Source organism: Zingiber officinale, chromosome 4B, assembly GCF_018446385.1.
Source record: "Zingiber officinale cultivar Zhangliang chromosome 4B, Zo_v1.1, whole genome shotgun sequence".
Lineage (NCBI taxonomy): Eukaryota > Viridiplantae > Streptophyta > Magnoliopsida > Zingiberales > Zingiberaceae > Zingiber > Zingiber officinale.
The window spans coordinates 83148785-83169187 of record NC_055993.1 but is presented as its reverse complement, the minus strand read 5'-3'; the positions used below and the strand labels follow the sequence as shown (position 1 = coordinate 83169187).

Sequence of the window (20403 nt, the reverse complement as noted above, 5' to 3'; positions counted from 1 at the left end):
GTGGTCGCAGACCAAGTGAAAGTCTGGACGGGTCGTGGAGCGGATGTTTAGCATGAAGACCTGAAGTCTCGGATGCTGAACAAAAGTCCAGACGGTTTGGAGGACCGGTCTGGCAAAAGTAACTTCTCCTGAGAGGAATAGGTGAGGACGTGTTCCCCATTGAGGGAACAGTAGGCGTCGGTTCAATCTAGGGTTTCCGGGGAAATCCAAAAGATAAAAGAATCAGATAGTCTGAAGACTATCAAAACTGATTTTACTTCACATGTTATCTACTATTTTCTAAACTCTATTTTGCAAGAAACTAACATTTTACAGGTTGAAGTTTCGGCCTTGATCGGTCTACCAAACCTCTGGATCGGTTGACCGAACCCCCAAGCAAAAGGATCAGATTTCCAGTGAGTTGATCATGTTCGACCAAGGAATCGGTCGACCAAACCTTAGGTTCAGTTGACCGAACTGTGGATAGGCTCTGACTCGATCAGACCGGGTTGATTGGACCAGATAAGCTAGCGAGAAAATTTGGATCGGTTGACCAAACAGAGAGATCGGTCGACCGAACGAAGGCTCTATCCGAAGCGACATAATCTGGACAAGAAGCTGGGCAGGTGTAGAAGGTTCGGTCGACCGAACACCTGATTGGTCGACCAATTAGCATCGAGTCAAACAGTGATCTCGAGATCAATGGATTTGGATCAAGTTTGACTCGACTATAAAAGGGACCTTAACCAACGCTTCAAGAACTGATACTAAATGACTTTTTCTCTCTTGTGCGCCACTTCAATGTTGCTCTGACAATTGATGAACAATTGCTAATCCTTTGTTGTCGGTAAACTTTGTTTTTAATTTCAAACTTGTACTTGCCATCTTTTGTAAAGATTTCTCGAGCTTATAGTGATTACCCAACGAAAGCGATCAATGATCGTGGGCTTTGGAGAAGGAGTCGTCACAGGCTCCGAACTAAGTAAAAGAAGCGTATTGGCGATTGCTTTATTTTCTTTCTTTCTTTCCTATTTTTATTCCGTTGTGTTTTACTCTGAGATTGTTTTAGACGAATGCGATAGCTACGAGCGCTATTCACCCCCCTCTAGTGCATCGATCATACACATTATTGTTAAATGACGCAGCGATAACTTCTTTGGCCCTGTCCATTGACTCATAAATATAACCTATAGGAGATCTTTTTTCGTTGTCTACCAACCGTAATACTTTCACTAATGGACCACCAACTTTTAATACAAAAACCATATTTCTCTAAAAAGAAGACATCAATATCACTTCTGTTACATGTTTTCCTACAGTCTCTTTAGGAAATCGACTATTTGACCACTTTTCAGATGCAAAACATCTTTCTCTCATTTGCTTATTGTACATGAAACTGCTTTAAAGTCAAAAAGGCGGTTGCGAAATGTGTCTTTGTGGTTCTTATTGTTGGATCAATTACGTACGTGAGAGTAAGGGGGGGGGGGTGAATCATGTGATTTTCAAAAACTCATATTTTTTTGGTTTTGAAATCACGACTATACGCAGCAAAAATTAAAAGGGCGAACAACACAGGAAAACATGAGTGATTTTACTTGGTTCGGAGCCTTCGGCGACTCCTACTCCAAGACCTAGGTCCCGTAGACCTATCGATGGGTAATCCACTAAAAACCTCTTCCAGTACCTCCGGAAGAGGGCATTGAGTACAGAGAAAGTTTGTAGAAATGTAACAGACTACACTTTCTATTTACAACATTTAATTACAATTAGAAATCTTGCTATCGACACTTTAGGAATTGATGTGAAAGCACTCGTGTCGGAGTCGGTCTGCCTATCATGATTGGAAGTCCTTGGAGTAGTTGTCGGACGCAGCAGCTTTGTAGCATAGTCGTAGCAGGTGCCCGGAGCAGTCGAAGTCTCAAATGGACGCGTAGTAGCTCGTATATGTGTTGTCCTTGGTTGCTTGGTCGAGCCTACCTTATATAGGCTGTGGAAGGCGCCTTCCATAGGAAAGGAAGGCACCTTCAACTGGTTAAACACTATCCCGAACGGCTCGGCTCTTATCCTCGATGACGTCCAAGTTTATCCCATGGAAGACACCTTCCATGGTCATGGAAGACACTTCTATGAACAGTGCGAAGGCGCCTTCTATAACGATGGAAGGCACCTTCGGGCACTGTTCACCCAAAGGTAATTTCCCTCTTTTGTCCTACAAAATAATGTTAGTCCAATAAACCTGCAAGACAAGTGTTAGCATAATTATAATTAAAAAGTAGTAATTAGTTCCTGTCATCCCTGGACTAGGAACTAATCAAGATCTTAGTTTAGGGATCCCAAATGGACCTAAACTAGATCAACACCTACTGCCCCACCAACTAAGACACATCCTCACTTGGTCACTCTTCTCTAGTGACTTACCTTAATTTACCAGTTTGCAGTCATCCAATCAGCTCATCGGCCTGTCTGGACTTCATGCCAGCTATCCGATCACCCCGTTGACCTAGATGGACTTCTTGCCAGATATTCGATCAGCCTGTTGACCTATCTGGACTTCGTACCAGCTATCTGGTCGATCCGTCGACCTAGCTAGATTTTGTACCAACTATCCAGTCGACCTGTTGACCTAGCTGGATTTCATACCAGCAATCCGATCGACCCGTTGACCTAGCTGAATTTCCTACACACTTAATCAAGTGGTTAGATCACAACAAAACCTAACTTAACTTACTTGTCATTCATCAAAACCTGAGTTAGACCGTTAGTCCAAAATTGTACCAACAATCTCTCCTTTTTTGATGCTTTTTGATGCAATGACAACCTGAGTTACGTTAGGAAAAATACACAAAAAAATAGACAAAGAATATGGTTTAAGTTATTCAGATTTAATTCATTTTAAAGTTTGCTAACTTAATCAACTTAACCCCTTAACACTCCCCTTTGGCATTCATAAAAAAAAATAGGAATATATATTTAAGCAAAAGATGTGCTAAGAAAAGTAAAAAAAAGGAAATTTGTACAATAAATAGTTTTTAGGATTACTTGAGGGAGAAAACAATGTATAACCATAAAAACTTCTCAAAGAATATATTTTATAAAATATATTCAAAGATAGTTTTGAAACCACTTAGCATTTCAAAATGATAAAGAAAACAACTTATTAAAAATTCCAAAGTTAAAAAAAAATAATTTTGAAAAGAACCTTTTCAAAAACTTTTTCAAAGTATTTTCAAGACATTTTGTAAAGCAATTTTTTTTAAAAACCATTTTTTAAAACAAATTTTAAAAACATTGTATATTAGTATTTTCACAAGACTAATAAAGTTGAAAATACTTCTAAAATCTACTAACTTTAGAAACTTTAAGGGTTTCCATTAAGAATTTTGAAAATGCCAAGTTTTCTAAAAAAAAACTTTAAAAGCTTTTAAAACAAAATGTTAAAATACTAAGTGCTACAACATTTAAAATTATTTTTAAAGTAGTTTGGAAAAATTAAAATATTTTTCAAAACAATTTTTCAAAATATGTAATAATTTTAAAAATGCTTTTTGAAAGAGTAAAACAAAATTTTGTTGACTTATTTATCCTCCCCCTGAACCTGAGATTACTCTAAAATAATTTAACCAACTATGAATTGTCCTTAATTGTCTAACTGTTAGTTACTAACTAACTATTAGAAGATAGGAGTGTTCACTTGGTTAGTCAGGTTAAGTCATTTTATCCAATTAGTGTTTGACTAACCTGGATTACTTAACCTGATTGCTATATATTTGGTATTTAATACTCTGACTTATGCTGATGTACTGATATAAGCATCTTAAGTCTAGGCAATATGCCTATGCATGTCACCCCTTTTCTAAGTTTGACAATTATAAACAAAGTAGCCCTAATGTGTTGGTGAAATGCTCAAGTCCTAGATCTACAGGGACATACTTTCTAAGGATTTGATCTAGACTAAGGCTAAAATTAATTTTGAAAATTCTAAAAATAAGGAAATTTTGAGAAAAATAAAGAATTTTGCCCTAGAATTTGGAAATTTTGAAAATGATGATCCTAGTCTATGAAATACATTCCTAATTTTAACAATCATACACAAAAAAATTAATTGAAAATAGTAAGTTAAGTCATATACAATGCATAATAATGTATGTAACACGATTAGGTTTGATCATCGTCAGCAGGTGGTGGTAGGCGTCGCTCAGGAGCGCGCAGAACCTAAAGAATCTGTTCAAATATGGTGATTATGTCGTCTCGTAGAGAAGTAAATCTAGTGACCATCTCTCCCCGGAGTGTATTGAATCCATCCTAGACTAACTGCCAAAACTGCGCAAAGGACTCCTCAAGTCGAGTGAGTCGATCCTCGACGGATATAGAAGTCGAGGGTTTGGTCGATGTCGAGGGCTGGTTCGAAGTCGGAGGATACCCAAATATCTCCTCAGTCGTAAACTCTGGCCACTCCTCTCCCTCGGCTGGAATAGGTAGAAAGTCATCCTCGGTCTCGATTAGTATGGCTGGCTGCGACTCACCTCTCTAGGCTAGAACCCCTTGAGCAGTGATGTCTATATGCACTAGGGCCAGCTGACACTGACCAAATTCGTCATATGCACTAAGGGAGCTAGACGTACCTTGGATCATATCTACTCCTATGGTCGAGAATATGTATGTCAAGATGTGATAATAGGGCATATGAACCTGACGCCTAGTGATGAGACTGGATGCATGTATGACATTATGAAACACTTGTAGTGCAATGTCTATATCTAGATGCTGACAACGAGCATACAAAAAGGAGTGGGAGGGTCGCATCATTACAACGTCATGAGATGTGATCGGTAAAATGCAGGTAGTCAGGACTCGATATAGAATATAGTCCTGTACCCTGAGAGAGAGTGACCTAAAGTCAGTCACTATAGGTAGTCTCTCCTCCCCCAAAAAATACATATAGATAGTATCTAATGTAATATGAGAGTAAGACTCACCAAATGGTAGATCCCTACTAGGGTAACACAAAAATGGGAATGCTGACATCCTAAGTCCTAAACTATTGTATAATAAGGTGAGGAAAAAGTGAAAATCCTTTCCACAAACTTTGATGGAGTAGGTCAGGTCATCTATCTTTTCTATGTTGTTATAGAATTGAGCACATAAATCGAGATTTACTGCATGACTGCAGTAAACCAATTTATCTAATTGGTAATGCTCAATGACCTGTGTGATAGGAGTGCAATACTGGGTAAAAAATGTCCTATTTAAATACCTAGATTTCAATAGAACATATGTATGCTGTAAAAAGGACACCCTAAGCTGCTCAGTATTGCTAGGCCTAGGGGGAACATATCGTCTTTTCCTAATTTTATACACATATAAGCATAAAGAGATAAGAAAATGCATATAAACTAAGTATTGAAGATATATATTGAGGTAAGGTATACCTAGGAGACATTTTTGAGATTTTGAGGATGAAAATGTTGAGAAATCTGGGCTGGAAGGCGCCTTCCATACCTTATGGAGGGCACCTTCAAACGGCTGAAGGTGCCTTCCATAGTTTAGGTGGGATTTTTCTCGCCTCTCTGGGGGTGCCTGTTAATGTTCCGTAAGTGTACGGATACATCGTTAGTAATAAAGAAAGATATCGTATCTATAGGGACTGGTTATAACCACTAAAGATATCTCAACACGAATTAGCTAAACAACTAATCAGTTGATTTATAAAACTAAATGCAACTATGAAAAGTAAAGCATAGAAGTAGAAGCATAGAAACAAGAATAAGAGCTATGATAAAAGGATGTTCTAGGAGTTTTGGTTTCTTTGTAATGTTATTCAATGTAAATGATCTACCAAATCTTATTCCTCAATTGTCCATCATTTGTAGAAAGTTGCCGATTTTCTCTTGCAATAGACAACCAACTTAGGACTAAAATCTATATCTAAATGTGATCAATTAGGAATGATTCCTATGATGTCCTTACACGGGCTTGCTTGTCACGTGCGTTCCTCGGATAATCAACATAGAAATTCATTACTTCTCAACCCATATCAAGATATAAAAGATTAATGCATACAATCTATCCTACCCCGTTGAATGACCTTATTTCACCTTCAAGATTATCCCTCAATCGTCCTTACATGGGCTTGTCTGTTACGTACGCCCCTCGGATAATCGAATGAGGAATTACCTCTACAAGATCCACAAGATACTCAAACATTTAATCAAGTATGGTAATTAAGTCCAATCACAACAATCCACACAAGATCAAATGGATACAAACAAGACAAAATCATAGAAATAGGAAATTAATAAATCCATAAGAGTTTACATCAAATTATATTACAAAAACTCCCTCCATCCTAGAACAAGGAGATCTAATCCATAGAACAAGAAAAGAAATCCAAAGACAAGAAGATCATAAGCATCTTGATCCTAAAACCCAAGAAGAGAAGGGGAAGAAAAGCTTATCTACGATGAAGAAAGGTCTTCGGATCCAATCCTCGATCTCAGAGTCGATTCGTTGAAGATATGCCCTTAGATCGCCGGAAAATCCCTCCAAGAAGGTGAGGAATCACCCAAATCTTGTTCTCTCCCAAAAGGGAGAACTCCCCCTTTAAATGATGAAAGAAACCCTTATATAGAGCAGAGATTTTGGGCGCCACACGACCCCGAGACCCACCCGTGTGTGAGACACGACCTAGGTCATTCTTTTCACTGCCCATCTCACACGGCTGTGTGATGCACACGACCATGACATATCCTGCCACTGCCAACCTTGTACGACCGTGTAGATCTACACGACCCGTGCTGCCTCCAGTTCTGGAACTCATGCACGACTGTGTCTGGGACACGGCTAGGGCTTGTTTGGCTTTTAGGAAAATTACACGACCGTGTACTGCTTTGGCTCTGGAAGGCTTGCAAATTGGCATGACCGTGTGCTGCACACACGGCCGTGACCTTCTCCTTTTCTGCAACAACTACATGGGTGATCATCACGACACGGCCTGGACATTGCCCTACTCTACCAATACTGCATGGGTGAGCATCACCACACGACCTAGGTCACTCACCTAGACATGGCCGTGTGGCACTCCAAGGTGGTGTCTTCCTCTCGTTAGCTTGCAGATTTGACCTCGATCATAAATTCTTCTCCAAATACAACTCCTGCGTACAGAAAATGCACAAAAGTAGATCTCCGAACAAAAAGAGTAAATATGCTAAAAGCAAAGCTAGAAGTATGAAAATGCATAGATAAAGCATGTGCAAAATACATGAATGTGCGTCAAAACATGCTAAACAAGTGTATACAATCTATGCACATCATTACCTCCGTTGGTTTCGGAGGCACCTTCTGGAGATTTTTTATTTTTAAGTTTTCAAGTTAAATTTTAAATTTTAAATTTTTTAAGTTTAAGTTAAATTTTTATTTATATATTTTTTTTTAAATTTTAAGTTAGTTTTTTATTTTTTTAAGTTTAAGTTAAAGCTAAATTTTAAGTTAAATTTTTAGTTAGATTTTTATTTTTTTAAGTTTAAGTTATTTTTTTAATTTTAAGTTAAAATTTTAAGTTAGTTTTTTTATTTTTTTTAAGTTTAAGTTGAATTTTTATTTTTATTTTAAGTTAGATTTTTATTTTTTTTAAAGTTTAAGTTAATTTTTTTATTTTTTTAAAGTTTAAGTTAATTTTTTTTAAAATTTTAAGTAAAATTTTTAAGTTAGATTACTATTTTTTTTTTAAGTTGAAGCTAAATTTTTATTTTTAATTTTTTAAAAAAATTTTAAGTTAGATTGTAAAATACAGCACCCAAATAATAATAAAATAATAAGGTTATTCTCGAATAACCTTAATGGAATTTTTAGAATTTTTTAGGAATTTTTCGGAACTCGTATGATGAGTTTAAGGGGATCAATTATTGGGCAAAGGGAAAGCTTGTTTAAACCACCCCATTTAAACGAGGAAATATTGAATTTCTTTAAATAATTTTTATTCCTTTTCTCTTTTCCTTCATTTCTCACCTCCGTGCCCTAGCCATCCTCGCGCCGAGCCTTTCCCTTCGTCTCCCAACCCGACGCCGCCTCTCCCTCACGCGACGTCGAGCCACCGCCGCCTTCTTCCTCCCGATCTCCTCTCCCGACGCCGACCATCTCATCATCTTCCTCAACCCAAGCCCTCTTCCTCTGCCCTAGCGCCGACCGCCTCTTCCTCTGCCCTAGCTCCCGATCCACCACCGATCGAGATCTCTCCACTGTCACCTACTCGGCCGACCACCGTCTAGTGTCGAGCCTTCCTCTCTCGATGCTCTCGGTTTATCCTTGCCTCACATCGCCAATCTCTACAGTCGCCTGACCTAGGCTTGGTGGGAGAAGAAGAGGAAGAGGTAATCGGCTAACCCTAGCTCAAGGTAAGGGTTTGGTTATTCTTACTGCTAATTGGGGTGTTTGTGTTAGATATCAATGTCTCTACTATGGATCCGAGCATCACCATTTGAGGGTGACTCACAACTCCGACCACAATTTTCAGCTGCAAAGTCTTTGGCAGCAATATCTTCCAGCAGTTGTCTCTGGTAGTAGGATAAGGGATCTTTGGTTTTGGGTAAGAAATGCTTGGCATTAGATTTAGCATCGATTTTATTTCATTATGGAATGTTATGCTAACTAGGAGTGATTGTTGTGGCAGTGGCTTCGTGGTAGCTTAGGCCACAGGTTTTCTGGCAGTAACCATCCTCAGCTGTGAATCGACCGTAAGGCTCTAGATTCAGGTAAGTTTGGAAATGGTTTATGGTTAACCTAACCTAATGTGATCGAGCTAACTCTACTTTGATCGACCGATGTGATTAAAGGAGTTAAACAATTATTTATGGATTAATTAATGATCGTTAGCTAGAGTTTTCCCTAAATAGTTTGGGATTGAATTTAGCTAAATGTTGTATATATACTTAGTTAAATTATTCATGTTGTTACAGGATTTTTATTCGAGATGTGTGTCTCGACGTGAGATTTATTTCGGATACAATCTTTGCTTTGAGGTGGGTACTTCTTACTTTGACTCTATTTAGTTCTTTGAAACTTGGTGCATGAGCTATTTTTTTTGGATAAAGACTGCTTTACCTTGACTCCACTCGTAATATTTCCTGTGCTTGATACTTCCACTCAAACCTTTAAGATATTCATTTCTATATCCATATAGTCTCTTGATACCATCTATGATATTTAGCAGATATTAGATACCAACCTTGTATGCTTTGATTGTTGTTTATTTATGTACCATATTGAGCATGCTGGCTTCATGTAGCATACCTGATTCTTGTTTATATGTATATGCTGACTGTTGTATTTTGTGCATCATATCATTGCATGCATGTTAACGATAAATTCTCTCTTGCGATCGAGAGAGTCGTTCATTAGGGCCGCACGCTCGGCCACTCGAGAGAGTGGTAGCTGGAGCAGATGTCGCTTGTACTGTCGTGCCCCCACTCACTCACTCATGAGTAGAGAAAGCTGGAGTTGCAAGCAGCAGGGACCCCCGTCACAGATGTAGCTAGTTAGCTACTATGCAACTGTCCACTTGGCCACTCGAGAGAGTAGTAGCTGGAGTGTTGTACAGTATGTCACTAACCCAACCTCTCGACCATATATGGGTCATGGAGCACAGGGGTGGACGGGAGTGACCATCAGTGCATACGTTTTTATTATTGTTATACCTGCCTATGCTGTTGCTTTCTTATGTTTACAGTTGTTCATTGTGCCATGTGATACATTTATACTTGTTGAGCTATATATGTATTGATCGCATGTTGTTCGACTCCGGTTTACTTATTGATAGAATGTCTTTACCTCACATGATACCTTCGTAGTGATAAACAGTTCAGTAGTCGATCGGTATTACTCCTGATCTTCTATTACCTAGCCTAGGATATGGTTTCAGGTATGAGCATATATTATGGTTTTATTTTAGTATCTGCTATTCCTCTTATGAGACTGTATATCATTTGCTCACTCTCTATTTGTATAGTATATTATGTTCATGCACTATATTTCCTTTACCCGCTGAGTCCCAACACTCATCAACCCATAAACTGGTTTTTCTTTCGCCAGGTAGTAGGTAGATGAATCAAGGATGCTTGGAGAGTCCTAGCTGCTAGCCCCACTACACATTCGGGGACAGTTTTCCTTTCGATCTTATTACTGTTTGGGTGGTATATTGATTTTGCATATTTGTTTTCTAATAATTTGATGTGGGTTTGGAGTCTAGTCTGGTGGTTGCAGGTATTTTGATTAATGACTTTGTTGGTCTTACATTCATATTTTTTTTTGTGATTTTCGTTATGTTTACTTCCAACCGTGTGGGCTGTTTATAAACTGTGTGGTTGTGTTTACTTCCAGCCGTGTGGGCTGATGATTATTTTCTTATGTTGAGTGTTGATGTATACTGGTTCCAACTATTACTGTTACAGGGGAGGTGCTGCCCGATTTTTGATTGGACAACCTTACCCTTGGGGCGTGACATAGATTTTTAATTTTTTTTTTAAAGTTTAAGTTAAATTTTTAATTTTTAATTTTAATTTAAAATTTTAATTCCTTAGTCATCTTACCCGATCTATGTTTTCAATCAGGGAATCCTATGATTTTATGAGATGAGTTAGGTTTAATTTATGAGTTTGGTTTAACTTTGTGTTAGATTCAGATTTAGCTTTAGGTTCAACAAACAAACATTTTTTATATAATCTTCTGGGATATGATGAGTCACTTGGACATCATTAGAGTAACTATACCTTCAAGGTTTTCTAAATAGTCCTATCCACTGAACTTAATATAAAACTTTGGTCTAACTGGTTAGGATTCGTATGAGGTAGCTTCAATTAGTTCCACTAAGCCAAATGCACTAGGTCGAAGTCATATCTTCCTAGACATGCATATACATAGTTTCTCTAACCTACTACCATCCAAAATTTCACCAGTACTTTTGTCAAGTTAAATTGTTATCCCTATTTTAGCTAGTCCTAATTACCTTACCGGGTAAATTATTATTTTGGAGGTGCCAACTAATTTAGAGTCTCCCCCTGAATTATTGAATCTTTTGGGTTAAGTTTTGAGTTTATGTCAATTAGTTTTATAGTTGTAGTATACTTGGTTATAGTTTTTGTTTATATTATTTTATTTAAGTTAGGTTTAAATAACTTAGGGGTTTTCTTTTGTTTTTTATTTATTTTTGAAGATTTAACTTTAGAGTTTAAGGGAGAGTCTTTTGATTTATATAATAAATTTTATCTTTAGGTATATAATATTGATTGAGTCCTACTTGCGTGGTTAGACACGTTTTCGGAACCCAAGCTTTACTTTAATTTTTTATTTTGGTTAACTAAAGATATAAAGGATTTGTTGGTTGAGCTGGGTTTATATCCGAGTCTGGACTTGTTGTACACAACTCTTTGTGATCCAAGTATCATGTCATGTCAAGGTACTTGGATCTAGTTGTGAATTTTTCAAGTAATCCCTTTAGCTTAACTATTTCATTTTTTAATCTGGAATTATCTTCCTCAAGTTTTGCAACTTAAGTTGGGATTTCAACTTGAATTGGTTCAATCATTGCACTCAATTTTAATTGTTCATTAAATTTATCATTTTCTTTTGTTAGTTCGTTTATTTTATCCTCAGATATAGTTAACTTTTTATTCAAGCATGCAATAACTTTAAAGAACTTTCTGCTTAATCCAAAGTATACCTCATCGGAACCTTCGGAAACGAATACAGACTCGTGGCTTAATTCGGGTTCGAACTCGTCTTTTGATTCGTTCTCTGATTTTATTTCTTAAGCCATCAGCGTGAGGTAGTTGGAGTGTTTCGGTTCTTTGCCGTCTGATTCATCTCCGGACGATTCATCCCACGTTGCTTTGAGGGCCTCCTTCTTCTTTAGATTCGGGCAGTTGGTCTTGTAGTGCCCCTTCTTGTTGCATCCAAAGTAGGTCACATTTTTGTTGTTAGAGTTGGAGGTGGAGTTGATCTTTTGCACCAGTGAAGTTCTTTTTTCTCCTGGAGAACATTTTTCTTACCAAGTTCATCAGGTGTTCTTCATCATCTGAGTCTAGGTTAGACTTGACATCAGGTTCCGGCTTGGATTTAGACTTGTCTTTTGATGACCCTGCAATAAGAGCAAGACCTTTCTCGGATTTGGCGTTAGTCTGCTCGTGTAGTTCTAGTTCACAGAATAATTCATCTAGTTTTAACTTTGACAAGTTCCTCGAAATCTTATAGGCATCCACGATGGATGCCCATAGTGCATTTCGAGGAAATTCATTTAAGACATACCTTATCATATCCCGGTTCTCTAATTGGTGGTCGATTGTGTGGAGTCCATTGAGGATGCCCTTTATCCTCGCGTGCAATTGACTGACAGTCTCATTTTCCTACATTTTGACATTAAATAATTTATTTAAAAATAAATATCTTTTTGTTACCTTTGCGTTGTTGGTTCCCTCGTGCAGTTCTATGAGCTTGTCCCAAAGTTCCTTTGCATTTTTGTGTTGGCTGACGCGGTTCAACTCTTCTTTTGTTAGCCACACTGGATTGTGTTGAGGACTTTGAAGTCTGTTAGTGCAGTTAGCACTAACGATTTAACCCAGGTTTTGATGAATGACAAATAGGTTAAGTTAGTTTTGTTGTTGTCTGACACTTTGATCGAGTGTGCAGGAGAAGTCCAGACAGGTCGACGGGCTGACCGGATGTCTGGCACGAAGTCCAGCTAGGTCGACGGGCTGACCGGATAGCTGGCAAGAAGTCCAAGCAGGTCGACGGGCTGACCGGACGCTTGGCGAGAAGTCCAGCTAGGTCGACAGGCTGACCGGATAGCTGGCGAGAAGTCCAAGCGGGTCGACGGGCTGACCGGACGCTTGGCGAGAAGTCCAGCTAGGTCGACGGGTTGGCCGGATAGCTGGCGAGAAGTCCAGACGGGTCGAAGGGCTGACCGGACGTCTGGCAGGTAAGTAAGGTAAGTCACTGGAGGGGAGTAACTGCGAGGACGCGTTCCCGGGAAGGGAACATTAGGCGTCGATCCGGCTTAGATCCATTTCGGATATCTAAGTCGAGATCGTGACTAGATTCCGGTCTCGGAAAGATGGAATCTAAGTCATACTATTTTTGCTAATTCATACTCACTTTGCTTTTGCTAACAATCTGTGTTGCAGGGTAAATTTGCCTCCGGACTAACGTTTGTCTTGCAGGATGGATTCTGCGGGAAAACAGGGTCCGGGCGCCCGGAAGGAATCCGGGCGCCCGGGAGGGAAATTTCATCCTGATCACGCGTCGCCACGTGGAGCTCGCTGGTTGGACTTGCCACGTCTCACCAGGGCGCCCGGAAGGCATCCAGGGCGCCCCGAGCCTCATATAAAAGAAGGGTCAGAGGAGAGCTTCAGAACAACAACGAAAAGAAAAGTCTTCCACTGCTCTGCACTTCTGCGACGCTAACAAAGCTCCGACACTACGCTCCTTTCTTGTCTTTATTGTCGGTATTTGCTTTTCATTTTCATTAGCATTCATTGTACTGGTTTTTGTAATCATTATTTCGAACTGCTAGTGAATTGCCCAACGAAAGTACTCACGGAGTACGGGCCTTCGAGTAGGAGTCGTCACAGGCTCCGAACGAAGTAAAAAAATACTGTGTCTATTTTACTTTACCGCTGCGTTTATACTCTAAAATTTCTAATCGATATTCACCCCCCCTCTATCGAATCTAACGGTCCTACAAAGTCAATTTGTATTTTTTTCTTCATTTCTGGATTTCAATTTTCTGGGTCCATTGGAATTCGGTGTTGTGGTCGATTGGAGCCTTGTACCCTTTGACGTTGCTGAACCATTGGTCGTAGTTTGTTTTTAGGTACACCTCCATCTGCTTCTTCTAGTATTGGAAGTTGTCACCATTGAATAGCGGAGGACGAATGGTACTGTACCCTTTAAGTTGTGCCATTTCATAGATGTAGAAAAAAAAAACTAAAACGGGGTACTAAGACTTGGTCTTGGATTAATAGTGTTTGAGATATATTTAAAAATATAGAAAAATTTGAGAAGTATTACACCAATCTCAAATTAAAACCGAATGAAAATATTATATGAACAGGTAAAGTTTTACCAATTCAAACAGAATGTAAAAAACAAAGAAATCTAAAAACGATTCCCCCGGCTTGATTGGTGGTTGCACTAATTTAGAGCAGAACCTGCTTTAATACTACTTGTTGGATCGATTACCACGTGAGGGGAGGGGGTGAATCACATGGTTTTCAAAAACTCGTAATTTTTAGGTTTTGAAATCATGAGTATGCGCAGTGGAAATTAAAAGGGTGAACAACACAGGAAAACACGAGTGGTTTTACTTGGTTCAAAGCCTTCGGCGACTCCTACTCCAAGACCCAGGTCTCACAGACCTATCGATGGGTAATCCACTAAAAACCCCTTCCGGTACCTCTGGAAGAGGGAATCAAGTATAGAGAAAGTTCGGAGAAATGTAACAGACTACACTTTCCGTTTGCAAAATTTAATTACAACTAGAAATCTTGTTACCGACACTTTAGGAATTGATGTGAAAGTGCTCGTGTCAGAGTCAGTCTGTCTATCATGATCGGAAGTCCTCGGAGCAGTCGTTGGACGTAGCAGCTTTGTAGCAGAGTCGGAGCAGGAGCCCGGAGCAGTCGGAGTCTCAAATGGATGCGTAGTAGCTTGTATATGTGTTGTCCTTGGTTGCTTGGTTGAGCCTGCCTTATATAGGTTGTGGAAGGCGCCTTCCATAGGCGTGGAAGGCGCCTTCAACTGGTCAAACTCTATCCCGAACGACTCAGCTCTTATCCGCGACGACACCCAAGTTTATCCTACGGAAGGCACCTTCCATGGCCATGGAAGGCGCCTTCTATAAATAGTGTGAAGGCGCCTTCCATAGCCATGGACGGCGCCTTCGGATACTATTCACCCGAAGGCAATTTCCCTCTTTTGTCCTGTAAAACAATGTTAGTCCAATAAACCTGCAAGATAAGTGTTAGCATAATTATAATTAAAGAGTAGTAATTAGTTCCCGTCCTCCCTGGACCAAGAATTAGTCAAGGTCTTACTTTAGGGATCCCAAATGAACCTAAACTGGACCGAAGCCTACTGTCCCACCAACCGGGACACGTCGTCACTTGGTCACTCTCCTCTAGTGACTTACCTTAACTTACCAGTTTGCCAGACATCCGGTCAACCCGTCGACCTGTCTGGACTTCATGCCAGCTATTCGGTCGTCCCGTGACCTTGTTGGACTTTTTGCCAGATATCCGGTCAACCCATTGACCTATCTGGACTTCGTACCAGCTATCCGGTCGGCACGTTGACCTAGCTAGATTTTATACCAGCTATCCGGTTGGCCCGTTGACATAGCTATATTTCGTACTAGCTATCCGGTCGACCCGTTGATATAGCTAGATTTCTTGCACAATTAATCAAGTGGTTAGATCACAACAAAACATAACTTAACTTACTTGTCATTTATCAAAACCTGAGTTAGACCATTAGTACAAAATTGCACCAACACTTACCATGTCTCTCTATCCAATAAATTCTCTCATCATGCTCAATACTTGTGGTATGTTGTAAATATAACTATTCACGATCAATGCTCATTCATGTAGTTTTTTGAGATGAGGAATTTTGAATATATCTTCAAGCAGCAAATCTAAACAATGAGCTGCATAAGGAGTCCAGTACAAGTGTGGAAACTGGTTTTCCAAAAGACGATCTGAAAAAAAATAAATAAATTTAGTTAAAAAAAATTAAATATGATCCAATTATTAATTGAAAGTAACTCAAATTTAAAATATTATCTGCATTGATATTGCAACTTGCATTATCTGTTACAATCTGAACTATATTTTTTTTTCTCCAATACGATCACAAATTTAGAAAGTAACTCAAACATCTTATCAACTGAGTGAGAATAGCCTGAAGTATCAATTGATTCAACAAATACACTTCCTTTAAGACCATTCACTAAAAAATTTATAAGAGTCCTACCCTTTTTATTGGTCCACCCATCTGCCATGATTGTGCACCCAAACTTAGCTAATCCTCTTCGTGGGATTTGAGAAGTGAGTTCGTATTTGTCAATTCCTTCTTTAAGTACTTAACCCTCACTTCATGATATGATGGAGGTTTCATCCCCGATCTAAATTGTCCAATAGGTTCAATACAAGCCTCAAAAGAATCATATTTAACAGCATCGAAAGGAATTCCAACATCATACATCTATCTTGTAAACTTCTCAACTGTCATATCTCTTAACTTCTTTTTATTTTCATCAAATTGTTCTTTATTTTTTGCACGTGTTTGTTTGACAATTTCATCAACATCTTTCATAAAATAGAAATTAATAAATCCAGTTTGTTTACACTTTTTAGTACCTTGAACTGTAGGATAGATGCTTGAATCGGAGATTGGTTATTTCCCTTTCACTTTAATTTGATGATTATCATGTTCTTCTAAATCTTCAAACTCATCAATATCATCAGAATGAAGAATTTCATCCATTTGATTCTTCAAATTACTATTTTTTTTTTTGCATGAACTCTCTAATTTATTTTTTAACATGCTTAGGACATTGCAGATAAACTTTCACATTTCTATTACCTCCAACTAAATCTAGCTTGTGTTGATAAATTTTGTCATTTTTTTTATTTTACCAAGAAAAAACAACTGACAATATTTAAGTTTTTAGGATATGAACATGTTGTATAATTTCGAACAATATCCTTTCGAGTTGATGGAATTGTTATATTTGACATGGTTAAGAACCACGATTGTTGAAAATGAAATCAATAATAATTAATCAATAAATAAAATATAAAACAAGAAAAAAAATTAATTATAGAATATAAATTTGATTTAAATTTTAAATCTGATTCATTTGAATTCATAAAGTTTTTTATCTTTTTTTAAATTTTAAATATATTTTTGTATATATTTAAATCTGATTTATATTAATTAATTTTTATATTTAAAATATATTTTATAATATATTTAAATTTAATTAATAAAATTTATCAAAATTTTATATTTTAAATATATTTTTTTATGTATTTAAATTTCAATCTGATTTACAGATTTATTTGAATTAATAAAAAATTTTAATTTTAAATATATTTTAAAATCTGATTTATATAAATTAATTAGTTTTTTAATATTTAAAAAATATTTTTTTATAAATTTTAAATCTGATTTATATTAATTAATAAAATTTATTAGATTTTTTAATTTTAAATACAATTTTTTATAAATTTTAAATCTGATTTATATTAATTAATAAAAATTATTAAAATTTTTAATTTAAATATAATTTTATTAAGATAATTTAATTAGACTTTATAAACACTTATGAGAAATATTGCATTTAATTGAGGAGTTCTTTAATTTAATTAAATCCTTAAAAAAAATAAAAAAAATGCATAGAAGAGCTCATGCGCGATCGCGATGCCTCGGCGTCACCAGAAGCGTTGAGGGACGTTGCTAGCGTCGCCGGAGGCATCCGAAGACGTTGTCGGACACCTCCGACTGTGTCTCATGTCCCATGATTATGTAATAGCGGGATTTTCTGCCAAAGACGTTAGAAAAATTCACAGATAACATAAACAATAGAAGAGACAAAGCATTTACCTGGAAGAGGCAATCGTTCCAGGCGATCGAGAAGCATAGACGACGATCGAAAAGCATAGATAGCTAGAAACAGACGAAAAGACAACGACAATTTAAAACAGATAAAAACTGAAGAGGTTTATGGTTTTAAACTTATATAAAACAAATAAAAAAAACAACCAAAAATTGATCAAAAAAGGAAAGTCGTGCAAAAGCGAACACTTCGCTTTTGCACAAAGCGCATGCTTCCTGAAAGTCTTGCACTTTCGAATTCTCAAAAGCGTAACGCTTGCGCCTCGCACTTAAGCGAGCAAAGCCAAACGCTTTTTACAACTATGACCTAAACTAGAAATCACACTGGAACTCTAATAGGAGAGAAAAGCACTTCAGTATTACAACCAATCAAATGGGAGAATTGATAAGATAATGGGAGAGATAATGAGTTATAAGATACAACAACAACAATAACAACAACAACCAAGTCTTTTCTCACTAGATGGGGTCGGCTTCACTAGATATAAGATACTTCATTTATAAGGATTAGTTGGGCATTCACTAGATGAGTTATAAGATACTTCATTTATAAGGATTAGTCGGCGAACACTAGATACATCTTTCGGTATTATAACAAGTCTATCGGTACATTTACTAGCAAAAATACCCACAAAACTTGGCCACAAGTAAATGAGTTGAATCGCCTATGCTTATCTTATTGGTGCAAAATCCCGAAGTGTCAAATGAAAATCACTAGGTTCTTTTCAAAGCAAGATCCATTTCTATCTCCTTTTGTCTTAATTCAAGAGAGATATGTTCATTCTCAAGTTTCATTCGTTCATTTCCCATCCTGATCCTGTTTAGTTCTCCGTCTTTCTTCTTAACAAACCTTTGCCACTTGTAACGCTGCTTCTCGAGTTCCAACATCCCGGCTTGAATCTGCAACCGCTTCTCTTCAAGCTGAAGTGAACAAGAATTATCCCAATGTTGCTGTACTAGTGTGGATTTAGATCCATTTGGCAAAACCTGGTTCATATCGACTGTTAAACCTTGAGAATGGAGGCTGCTTCTGCCACAACTGTGTAAACTTGAAGGAGCTCCAGAAACTGCTGCTTCACGATTCAGTCCAAGCTTCATCCTCTTCCGAAAGCATGATAAGTCACAATGCACAGCATTATGGTCTTCCGCGTCACCTTCCTCGTCACTATCAGCATTTCGATCACCTTCATCTCGACTTTGTAGTGCCAACTGAAGCGAATGCTGGAGTGCTGGGTCAGCGGGTAAATTCAACCGGTTACAATTATGATACGAGCACATCTCCTCATAGAAAAGATGTTTCGAGCTCAAAATCTTCCTCACATTTTCCTTCATCTTTTCAGAGAGGTTATTCATGTGGTTCAGCAAGGCTGGATTCTCAACAACCTTGCACGATGTGCCCCGGCCAAGAATATCAGTGAGCCTCTTGTACCTTTTGTTTAGATCATTGAACTTATCTTCGCATTGTTGAGGCGAAACATACAAGACTCTCTCCTCCATGACTTTCGATATTGCCTTCCACTTCCCCTTTTTCTGTAATATTGAAGTAGAATCTTCTCCTATGTATGAAACAGCAGTTATCAAAAGCCTAACCATCCTATCGGTCCACTTCACGCGGTGCCATGGCAATCCCCCCTTCTTCCCTTTCTCACCTGCATTGTCATTGAAGCTCAGTTCATCATCGTCGCTCAAGGAGGCCTTGTTATGCTGTCCTTTGCTGTGATCCATGAAAGAAGCCCCTACTCGATGATCAGATCCTTGCAAGTGATTGTCTGACATTGGAAGATCACCATGCTTCGACTGGTGGATCACTGACTCTTGATGGCTGTTCATGTTCCTTTGCAAACCTAGCACACTGTAAGAAATTCCCGGAATCATGCTTCCACCAGCCAAATTCGCCTTCATTTTTCCTCGCAAAAAAGGGAAAAACAAAAACAAACCCTACGATTCTTCACAATTTTCAGGCCTGAAAAGGGACCTCAACGAAGATCCACGTTTCCTGCAGCTTCTGCTTCAAATCAACCTAAATCGAAAAACAACGCCAAAAGTATGCTTCGAAATCAAAAGTTTAACAGATTCCCAGAAATAGGGACCAAACCCTAGAGTGAATCACGTCAGAAAAACAGATCTTTACGCGAAACATCGCACGAGTTCCGCCTTGAACATGACCTAATGTAGTTTCCGATTTCAGAAACCGACTCCGATGAGGCATATCCCCAGACTTAACTCCGGATCACGGCACCGAGAGTGAGACAACGAGAAAGCAATGGGAAACGGAGGAGAGTCGAACTCATCTGGATTCCGCGAGGTGACAAATCGAAGCCTCCGCCACGCCGCCGACTGCTATGCCGAGCAGTAGAGGGAGGAGAGGACCATGAAATACCAAAAGACGGCCTTTTCCTTTTTGTTCCACCGGAACAGGAAAAGAGGCGGCTAATAATTGAAGGGGGAAAGGAGAATGCAGTGTATTGGGGAGAGGGAAGTGATATATATAGATATATAAAAGACATAAAAAATATGAAGGATTTAAACGTTACTCAGAACTTTACCCGGTAAACTACTCCAACAGTGCGCGTGCTTTAGAAGCCTAAAGTAACGCAGTGCTAATGGTTTGTTGGTACAAGCGCAATCACGTGAGTTTGGAAACCGTGTTTTCTTATATTTTAACCCCTATGATTTTAAAATTCCACCTCGATAGTTTTAATATGGCAAAAAATAATATATTTTTATAATACATTATATTTAAATAACAAGTAATAATGG

At 38.1% G+C, this 20403-nt stretch overlaps 1 protein-coding gene across 3 annotated transcripts; it reads right to left on the bottom strand.

Moving 5' to 3' along the window:
- Positions 1-18170: 18170 nt before the first annotated feature.
- LOC121975315 lies at positions 18171-20104 on the bottom strand. 3 transcript variants are annotated; one of them, XM_042526890.1, is made up of 3 exons: positions 19775-20104; positions 19581-19663; positions 18171-19495 (listed from the first exon to the last, which is right to left on the bottom strand). In XM_042526890.1, exon 3 carries the CDS (start codon positions 19471-19473, stop codon positions 18358-18360), a length of 1116 nt encoding a protein of 371 aa, XP_042382824.1. In that variant the 5' UTR covers positions 19474-19495; positions 19581-19663; positions 19775-20104; the 3' UTR covers positions 18171-18357. The 3 variants fall into 3 exon arrangements, with proteins under 3 accessions (XP_042382824.1, XP_042382825.1, XP_042382823.1); XM_042526891.1 differs by having other exon boundaries at positions 19586-19663; XM_042526889.1 differs by having other exon boundaries at positions 18171-19663.
- Positions 20105-20403: the final 299 nt, after the last annotated feature.

What these genes read in the sequence shown, in the direction of transcription:
- LOC121975315 (XM_042526889.1), bottom strand. Translation starts at nt 19,545, where the DNA reads ATGAAGGCGAATTTGGCTGGTGGAAGCATGATTCCGGGAATTTCTTAC.